Below are 9,387 nucleotides of genomic sequence, written 5' to 3' on the forward strand. Positions count from 1 at the left end.
TGTTTCCTTCACGTTTGTATTGATGTTTCGAATCCACGGACAAGAATGCTGATTTTTCTTTTTCATGTTGATTTAATAGTTTCTAAATCTTTTTATAGAATCTTTAATGAACCAATGTTTTTTCAGGATGTTTAACTTAGTGACGTATGGGGCATCCCTGGAGACGAGTGCTTTTACTCTGAAGGGTAACATTTCCTGTTGCTTTCATTATTTAACGTATTTTTACAAAAGCCAGAACAAAGGTTTACATCATGTGACTTAAACTTCCAGGTCACTTCCTGTCTGGTGTTGTATGTCCGTACACCACTGAACACACTTCAGTATATAAGTGTTAAGGAAAAGAGGAATATCTCCTCTTCACGTCCAGAGTGTCGGAACCACGTGGGTGGAGCCTGGGTGTGGGCGGGGGCTGGATGTGGGCGGGGCCTGGACGTGGTTGCTGCAGCAGGAAGGTGATCCATGATGTTAATGACTCCGGCGTGGAGAGATGACAGCGGTGAGACGACCACGGCTCCGTCCACACCCGTACAGACTCGCGGGTGGCAGCAGAACTGGCTGGTGGTCATGTGACCTGCGGTCAGTCCAGAGCCGCGTGCAGCAGAACACCGACTCCGCCCACCGACTTTGACTTCTTCAACTTGGTGATGGATTTCTGAAGATCTGAGTGATTGATGGAACGGACTGATTCTTCTGTTAGCCTGAGAGACAGACAGACAGGCAGACAGACAGACAGACAGGTGAAGAGCAGCTACACCTCTGGAAACGACTTCTTTGATGCACCTGTGCACAGTGACACACACAGATGGGCGTGTCCAGCTGCTACCTGTCGCTCTGCAGGTGCACAAAGTCCCGCACGCACAGCAATGCAGCGTCCCGACACATCTCTCTGAGGTCACTTCCTGAGAAGCCTTCTGTTTCCATGGCAACGCTGCCGAGGTCAACAGACGGGTCAACCTACAGGGATGATCAGAGGACACGCTGACTGGCTGACTGGTGGTCTGGCTCCCAACTGTCCGAGGCAAACTTACCTTCTCGTTCTCCAGGATAAGTCGCAGGATTTGTTCTCTCTGTCTCACACTCTGCACACAAGAACTGGGGTCAGTGACAGGCGGTCAGAGGTCATGACCAACGTCCTGTTAGCCTCGGACCTCCCCTTGGTTCCCCACGGTTTTAACTTACAGGCTGATTGATGTGGAACCTGCTTGGCATCCTCCTTAGAATAGCAGAGTCCAGGTCCTGAGGACGGTTCGTGGCTCCCATGATAATCACCTGACACACAGGTCACATCTGGGTCAGATCCAATAATACAAACAGGAAGTGTGTGTGTGTGTGTGTGTGTGTGTGAGCGTTATGCTTCACATCTGGGGTCCTATCTCAAGGATTTCTTCTCAAAGATTCTCAGCGTCCTCTCAGAGCTCCGATCCTAAATGTTACCCTAAACATTCCCAGCAGGGGGTCTCAAGAGAGTTTCAGGAGGTTTCTGAGAGCAACTCTGAGCCGGGCGTTAGTGAGGCGGCGTGGATGCCGCTGTTGCTAAGAGACGCAGTCTTCTCCAAGCTCGCTGGGTTGCTCCAAACACAAATATGCTCCATGGAATGACTGGGCAGTTCAGACCCATGTGGATCAACGACCAGCCAAATACCCTCAGAGGTGCAACGACCAGAGCAGAGCTGGAGAGAGGAGGAGGAGGAGGAGGAGGAGACCCTCTGGCAGGAGGTCAGGGTTGCCCCTGCTCCAACAGCTCTGGAGGTCATTGAGAAGACGGCGAATGGCCGAGGCCCTCAGAGGAGCAGCTGCAGCATTGTTCAGGTGAGAAGGAGCCTCCAGCCATGTACATGAAGGGCTAAAGGTGGACCTTCATCTGGAGCAGGAGACATGTCACGCCCCCTCTGGGTGCTGGTCTCCAGCTCTGTTCACAGGCTGGCTGCACGTGCACGCTACGTTCACGTGAATCTCCGCCTCCTCGCTCCTCTACAGAAGCGATGTGAGGAAGGTGTGAGTCTGTGTCCATCTACCTGAAGGTGAGTCTGTGTCCATCTACCTGAAGGTGAGTCTGTCTCCATCTACCTGAAGGTGTGAGTCTGTGTCCATCTACCTGAAGGTGTGAGTCTGTGTCCATCTACCTGAAGGTGTGAGTCTGTGTCCATCTACCTGAAGGTGAGTCTGTCTCCATCTACCTGAAGGTGTGAGTCTGTGTCCATCTACCTGAAGGTGTGAGTCTGTCTCCATCTACCTGAAGGTGAGTCTGTGTCCATCTACCTGAAGGTGTGAGTCTGTGTCCATCTACCTGAAGGTGAGTCTGTGTCCATCTACCTGAAGGTGTGAGTCTGTGTCCATCTACCTGAAGGTGTGAGTCTGTGTCCATCTACCTGAAGGTGTGAGTCTGTCTCCATCTACCTGAAGGTGAGTCTGTGTCCATCTACCTGAAGGTGTGAGTCTGTCTCCATCTACCTGAAGGTGAGTCTGTGTCCATCTACCTGAAGGTGTGAGTCTGTGTCCATCTACCTGAAGGTGTGAGTCTGTGTCCATCTACCTGAAGGTGAGTCTGTGTCCATCTACCTGAAGGTGTGAGTCTGTGTCCATCTACCTGAAGGTGTGAGTCTGTGTCCAGACCGTCCCACAGACTCATGAACTGAGCCTTCATCATGGCGGTGGCTTCGTGGTCAGAGCTGGATCGGCTCCTCAGGAATGAGTCTGTTTACAGGAAAGGAGTCACGTGTTTGTTCATGGACACCCCCCCCCCCCAGGTGTGTTGTGTAGGTGTGGACATTGCACCTATTTCATCGATGAAGATGATCGAGGGCTGCAGTTTCACAGCCAAGGAGAAGACGGCGGCGGCCAGCTTCTGGGACTCTCCGTACCACTTGTCCGTCAGGGTGCTGGGCTGCAGGTTAATGAAGCGAAATCCAGCCTCTTTAGCTGTTGCCTTAGCGATCAGCGTTTTACCACAGCCTGGAGGGCCGTACAGGAGCACACCTGTTACCATGACAACACGGGGGGAGGTGGTCAAATTCAACAAGACTCAAGACGAGTCCTCGCCCCCCCACATCGCTCACTCATTCACTTTGTGTTTGAGAATTGCTTTAAGTTTCAGCTCAAATGAGACGCCACTCAGTATATATGGCCATATATGGGCAGGACCAGTCATGTGATGTTGTCAGCTGACCTTTAGGGGGCTGCAGGAGCCGGGAGTTCTGGAACAGATGTCTTTTCTGGACGGGTAAGATAACGGTCTCCTTCAGCTCTGTGATGACATCGTCCAGACCAGCAATGTCAGTCCAGGTGATCTACACACACACACGCGCGCACACACACGCACGCACACACACACACCCACAGTGACTCGGTCAGGAGGAGGCTGATGATTCAGAGCTCTGTTTCTGTATCCATCACAGAAGAAGAGGAAACATGTGATGAGAAAACTATACATGACTTCATTAAATGGCTGTTGTGTCAGATCAATATATACTATATATACAGCAGGACCCTAAAGGAGATACTTTCTATTCCTCCTTCTTCCAACCTCCATATCTGATGTTTTCTTATTGCTGGTGTAAAAAACAACAACATTGTGGCTGGAGTATTTTTGAAATAATTAGTTCAATTCTAAAGTGATAACAACTCCCAATTAAAGGAAAGCTTGATTAAAATGTATGTTAATTTGAGCCTATTATTGTCAAGGACTTCCTCCCTCAACAGAAGCAGCTCTGGAGGTTTTCACTCATTCTTGGACTGTGGTGCTGTGTTGGTTAGAGGGTTAGGGTTAGAGGGTTAGGGTTAGAGGGTTAGGGTTAGGGTTAGAGCAGGGGTGGGCAAACATTTTGATTCGTGGGCCACAATGGGTTCTAACATTTGACAAAGGGGCCGGACCAGGAGCAGATGGATGGGTGGAGTGCTTTGGTAACCTCACCTCATTGGAGAAAAAATACACATCTTGGGATATGGAGAAAACATGTGCTTTAATTTCAAATGAAAATGAAGAGACAAAATATCTGACTTTGGAATGAGTCTTAAAACACTTAAAATCAAATGAATAAAATGTGCCTTTTTAAAAAAAATTAATAACCATTTCTATTTTAAAGCACTGAAAGTTCTGTTATCCTTCAGGATATCACCATCACTCTCCTCCTGACTGTCTTTTTTCTAGTGGGAAAACACCAGAATTGCAGTGAAAATTTAACATTAACAAGGTTTATTCATTTAATTTTTCAAGTTTGGCGGGCCGGATTAAAACGTTTAACGGGCCGCGTGTGGCCCCCGGGCCTTAGTTTGCCCATGCCTGGGTTAGAGGGTTAGGGTTAGGGTTAGGGTTAGAGGGTTAGGGTCGGGGTTAGGGTTAGGGTTAGGGTTAGGGTTAGAGGGTTAGAGGGTTAGGGTTAGAGGGTTAGGGTCGGGGTTAGGGTTAGGGTTAGAGGGTTAGGGTTAGGGTTAGAGGGTTAGGGTCGGGGTTAGGGTTAGGGTTAGGGTTGGGTTAGGGTTAGGGTTCAGGGTTTGGGATAAAACTTTTTTTTGCACTGGCCTACTGATCTCTGAGCAGGGGAGTGCGGAGGGTGAGGGCCCCCCCGGGGGGGGGGGGGAAGAAAACAATATAAATAAAAATAAATATAAATTGAAAAATAAAATAGAGAAAACGAAGTTATGTAATAAAAGCTGGGTAGAAGATAAATGGGTCGATCCATAGGTAGATAAGAGACTGGTTCGGCTTGTAAGAATGTTAAGTTGTCTAAGTTGGCTGATTGGGAAAGATAGGTTCTATGGGTGTTCATTGAGGCCATGTGGTGTCTTTGTGCCTAATCTGTTGATCCATATGCGTTCCGCTCTTCTCCTCTGTCCCACTGTCCAGCAGTTATTGGTTTCCAGCCCCGAGATGATAAGGTGGCTGACTGGGTGCTCTTGGAAGTGGCGGACAAGGGTGGTGCCAAGTCGACTTCCTGCTATATTGTAAAGGTGCTGTGTTAGACGGGTATGTATGGAATTTTGTGTTTCGCCTATATAATGTTTATTGCAGAGGGTGCATGTGATGATGTAGACTACGTTGGTGGAATGGATGGAAGTGAGGCCTAGCGTGGGGAACCCTGTACCGGTGTATGTGTTTTGAATGAATTTTCTGTCTCGATAGTGTTGGCTATGTCTGGGTCGGGGTGTGATGAATTGGTCCGGGAATTTGGATGTGGTGAGTATGGAATGAAGGTTTCTGTTTTTTCTGTGTGCTAGGATAATCTTGTGGTTATAGAAGGCCGGGTGTTGGTGTAGTATGGTTGAAAAGTTTTGTTTAATGGTGTACTGTAAGGTGTGTGTGGTTCTATGTGAAAAAGTAGAGAATGAATGGTATGATTGTGATTTTTGTGGGAAGGCTGGGGTCTGTGGGTCCGGGACTCCCCCTGAATTGTCCTCTGTGAGTGTGTTAGGGTTAGGGGTAGGAGGGGGGTTGGGGTGAGGGTTGGGGTTAGGGTTAGGGTTAGGGTTTGGGTAAGGGTTAGGGTTAGGGTTAGGGAGAAGGTTGGGGTTAGGGTAAAGAGGGGTGTTGGGGTTAGGGTTAGGGTTGGGGTTAGGGTTAGGGAGAGGGTTGGGGTTAGGGTAAAGAGGGGTGTTGGGTTTAGGGTTAGGGTTTGGGTAAGGGTTAGGGTTAAGGAGAAGGTTGGGGTTAGGGTAAAGAGGGGTGTTGGGTTTGGGGTTAGGGTTAGGGTTAGGGTTTGGGTAAGGGTTAGGGTTAGGGTTAGGGAGAAGGTTGGGGTTAGGGTAAAGAGGGGTGTTGGGGTTAGGGTTGGGGTAGGGTTAGGGAGAAGGTTGGGGTTAGGGTAAAGAGGGGTGTTGGGTTTAGGGTTAGGTTAGGGTTAGGGTTAGGGAGAAGGTTGGGGTTAGGGTAAAGAGGGGTGTTGGGTTTCGGGTTAGGGTTGGGGTTAGGGTTAGGGAGAAGGTTGGGGTTAGGGTAAGAGGGGTGTTGGGGTTGGGGTTAGGGTTGGGGTTAGGGTTTGGAGGAAGGTGAAGGTTGGGGTTAGGGTTAGGGTGGGGGAGAAGGTTGGGGTTAGGGTTAGGGTTAGGGTTTGGGTAAGGGTTAGGGTTCGGGTTAGGGAGAAGGTTGGGGTTAGGGTAAAGAGGGGTGTTGGGGTTGGGGTTAGGGTTGGGGTTAGGGTTAGGGAGAAGGTTGGGGTTAGGGTAAAGAGGGGTGTTGGGGTTAGGGTTAGGGTGGTTAGGGTTAGGGTTGGGTTAGGGTTAGGTTCAGGGTTTGGGATAAAACTTTTTTTTGCACTGGCCTACTGATCTCTGAGCAGGGGAGTGCGGAGGGTGAGGGCCCCCCCGGGGGGGGGGGGGGAAGAAAACAATATAAATAAAAATAAATATAAATTGAAAAATAAAATAGAGAAAACGAAGTTATGTAATAAAAGCTGGGTAGAAAATAAATGGGTCGATCCATAGGTAGATAAGAGACTGGTTCGGCTTGTAAGAATGTTAAGTTGTCTAAGTTGGCTGATTGGGAAAGATAGGTTCTATGGGTGTTCATTGAGGCCATGTGGTGTCTTTGTGCCTAATCTGTTGATCCATATGCGTTCCGCTCTTCTCCTCTGTCCCACTGTCCAGCAGTTATTGGTTTCCAGCCCCAAGATGATAAGGTGGCTGACTGGGTGCTCTTGGAAGTGGCGGACAAGGGTGGTGCCAAGTCGACTTCCTGCTATATTGTAAAGGTGCTGTGTTAGACGGGTATGTATGGAATTTTGTGTTTCACCTATATAATGTTTATTGCAAGGGTGCATGTGATGATGTAGACTACGTTGGTGGAATGGATGGAAGTGAGGCCTAGCGTGGGGAACCCTGTACCAGTGTATGTGTTTTGAATGAATTTTCTGTCTCGATAGTGTTGGCTATGTCTGGGTCGGGGTGTGATGAATTGGTCCGGGAATTTGGATGTGGTGAGTATGGAATGAAGGTTTCTGTTTTTTCTGTGTGCTAGGATAATCTTGTGGTTATAGAAGGCCGGATGTTGGTGTAGTATGGTTGAAAAGTTTTGTTTAATGGTGTACTGTAAGGTTGTGGTTCTATGTGAAAAAGTAGAAATGAATGGTATGATTTGTGATTTTTGTGGGAAGGCTGGGGTCTGTGGGTCCGGGACTCCCCCTGAATTGTCCTCTGTGAGTGTGTTAGGGTTAGGGGTAGGAGGGGGGTTGGGGTTGGGGTTAGGGTTAGGGTTGGGGTTAGGGTTTGGAGGAAGGTGAAGGTTAGGGTTAGGGTTAGGGTTGGGGTGGGGGAGAAGGTTGGGGTTAGGGTAAAGAGGGGGGTTGGGGTTAGGGTTGGGGTTCGGGTTTGGAGGAAGGTGAAGGTTGGGGTTAGGAGTGGTGTTGGGGTTAGGGTTAGGGTTAGAGGGTTAGGGTCGGGGTTAGGGTTAGGGTCGGGGTTAGGGTTAGAGTTAGAGGGTTAGAGGGTTAGAGGGTTAGGGTTAGAGGGTTAGGGTTAGAGGGTTAGAGGGTTAGGGTTAGAGGGTTAGGGTTAGAGGGTTAGAGGGTTAGGGTCGGGGTTAGGGTTAGAGGGTTAGAGGGTTAGGGTTAGGGTTAGAGGGTTAGGGTTAGAGGGTTAGGGTCGGGGTTAGGGTCGGGGTTAGGGTTAGAGGGTTAGGGTTAGAGGGTTAGAGGGTTAGGGTTAGAGGGTTAGACGGTTAGAGGAGGGTTAGGGTCAGGGTTAGAGTTAGGGTTAGAGGGTTAGGGTTACCCTGACCCTGAGGTCCTGACTGTGGTCCTGTTATTCTGTCACCTGATTGGCTGGAGGATTTACCTGCAGGCTGAGTGGGTCAACCAGATGAGCTGCAATACTCATTTCATATTCAGACAGTTTCACATTTTTAACTCCAATCTGACGCATCAACTTCTCCGCCTGTAAAAGTGAGAATGGCAAACGTGAGTCACAGAAAATATTAGTTAGCACTCTCAAATGGCAGGTGACTAATTCCACTGAGTTCATTACGTCCCCCAAATACCAAAAGAGAAAATTCCCCTCTATATCCCGATGGGTCAAACCATACGCGACCATGACATCTCAGCCCAACTAATTATTATTGCTGCTTATTATATTTATTTAGTACCAACTAATTAGGGCTGATGGTAGCTCAGGTTGGTAATTCAGGTCCTGGACAGAACATGGAAGGTGTTCTGGTAGCAGGGGAGGTGCCAGGATACCTTCAAAGCCCTGCTGAGGTACCCTTGAGCAAAGATTTCAGAATAGATGTTCAGTTCTAGCAGAAAAACCTGTTCAGGTTTTGGTTTCTTCTGAGGGACTCCGCTAACAGGTTTGGGAACCGCTGCCTTCCCCAAAGGTAATTACTAGCTTTACTGTCGTTTACTGGTGTCTTCTCATGCAATGGGAAGCAGCGTGAGCATGTAGAGATCTGTGATCATCACTCCACCTGGCATCATGAGCTCTCTATTAGGTTGGGTGATGTCCACAGTTCTACCTCAACTCTGCAGGTTCTGTTACCGGATCAACGACACCAACCATCTCACCTGTTTCTGGGCCTCCACCTTCTGTTTCCTGGTTGGGTCAATTGCATCGACCATCCACTTGATGGTGAAGTAGGTGACCGCACCAAATATAGTGAGCCGGAACAGCAAGCCGATGACTTCATTCCTCCCAATAGGGCGGGTAATGTTTTCTACTGGAACCTCTCTCAGCACCATCATCAGAAGCCAAAGTACAGCCTAAACACAGTGAAATCAAACAGGGTGGAATCAGGATATGTTGAAGGAACCTTCGCCTCAGGTCTCGGTGCCCAGCCATGTCTCAGCTTGCCTCAGCTTGTTTATGTGTGTGGGTGTGTGTGTAAGTGTGTTGTATGTATGTGTGTGTGTGTCCTTTTCTTGATTCTCTTGTTCTCTTTGCTGTTTTTATCCTTTGTGAGGCACTTTGTGCTACCTAGTGTATGAAAAGTGCCATATAAATAAAGATTGAGATTGAGATTGAAGGAACCATAAAAACTGCAGCTGTCAATCAACGCACTGGGAAGACCTGGGGACGTTTGACCTCCAAAATATACATAGATAGATTATACACAGTGTCCTTTAGGTTCTACCTACTGTCCACTTTTTGCGCTACTGTGAATACGTATATGTGCATATGCACAAATAATAAGTGCGCGCGCGTGCGTGTCACTCTTTGACGTCTGCACAATGAAAACAAACCGGCTACTAGCTTTAGCATTAGCTTGACCTTCCGGACATTGTGGTGGTGAATGGCGGCTCATCGGTGTGTAAACCAACGTATCTCATCAACAATAACCGCCACGAAGTCGAGACATTTGTAGTGAGTGCAAACAGCAGTCAAACACAATTTTGTGGACACATTCGTACTTACTTTCGGTTTGTTCCGTGGCTCTCGGCCGCTGTAGGTGTGTTACTGCCCGAG

The 9,387-nt window shown here is 48.5% G+C and overlaps 1 protein-coding gene and 1 long non-coding RNA gene across 3 annotated transcripts; one reads left to right on the top strand and one right to left on the bottom strand.

Moving 5' to 3' along the window:
- Positions 1–52: 52 nt before the first annotated feature.
- On the bottom strand, positions 53–8,678 carry atad1b (ATPase family AAA domain containing 1b). The gene is made up of 9 exons (XM_057011479.1): positions 8,490–8,678; positions 7,765–7,863; positions 3,167–3,287; positions 2,776–2,976; positions 2,588–2,694; positions 1,180–1,269; positions 1,029–1,079; positions 824–954; positions 53–698 (listed from the first exon to the last, which is right to left on the bottom strand). The coding sequence occupies exons 1-9, from the start codon at positions 8,664–8,666 to the stop codon at positions 578–580; spliced, it is 1,098 nt and encodes a 365-aa protein (XP_056867459.1). The 5' UTR covers positions 8,667–8,678; the 3' UTR covers positions 53–577.
- On the top strand, positions 4,483–8,960 carry LOC130513052 (uncharacterized). Of its 2 annotated transcripts, none has more exons than XR_008946599.1 (4): positions 4,483–5,173; positions 6,580–6,699; positions 6,855–6,908; positions 8,454–8,960. It is a non-coding gene; the product is annotated as an uncharacterized LOC130513052 (long non-coding RNA). The 2 variants fall into 2 exon arrangements; XR_008946595.1 differs by lacking the exon at positions 8,454–8,960 and having other exon boundaries at positions 4,483–4,963; positions 5,120–5,173; positions 6,855–7,124.
- Positions 8,961–9,387: the final 427 nt, after the last annotated feature.

The sequence above is a fragment of the Takifugu flavidus genome, chromosome 1 (genome assembly GCF_003711565.1).
Source record: "Takifugu flavidus isolate HTHZ2018 chromosome 1, ASM371156v2, whole genome shotgun sequence".
Lineage (NCBI taxonomy): Eukaryota > Metazoa > Chordata > Actinopteri > Tetraodontiformes > Tetraodontidae > Takifugu > Takifugu flavidus.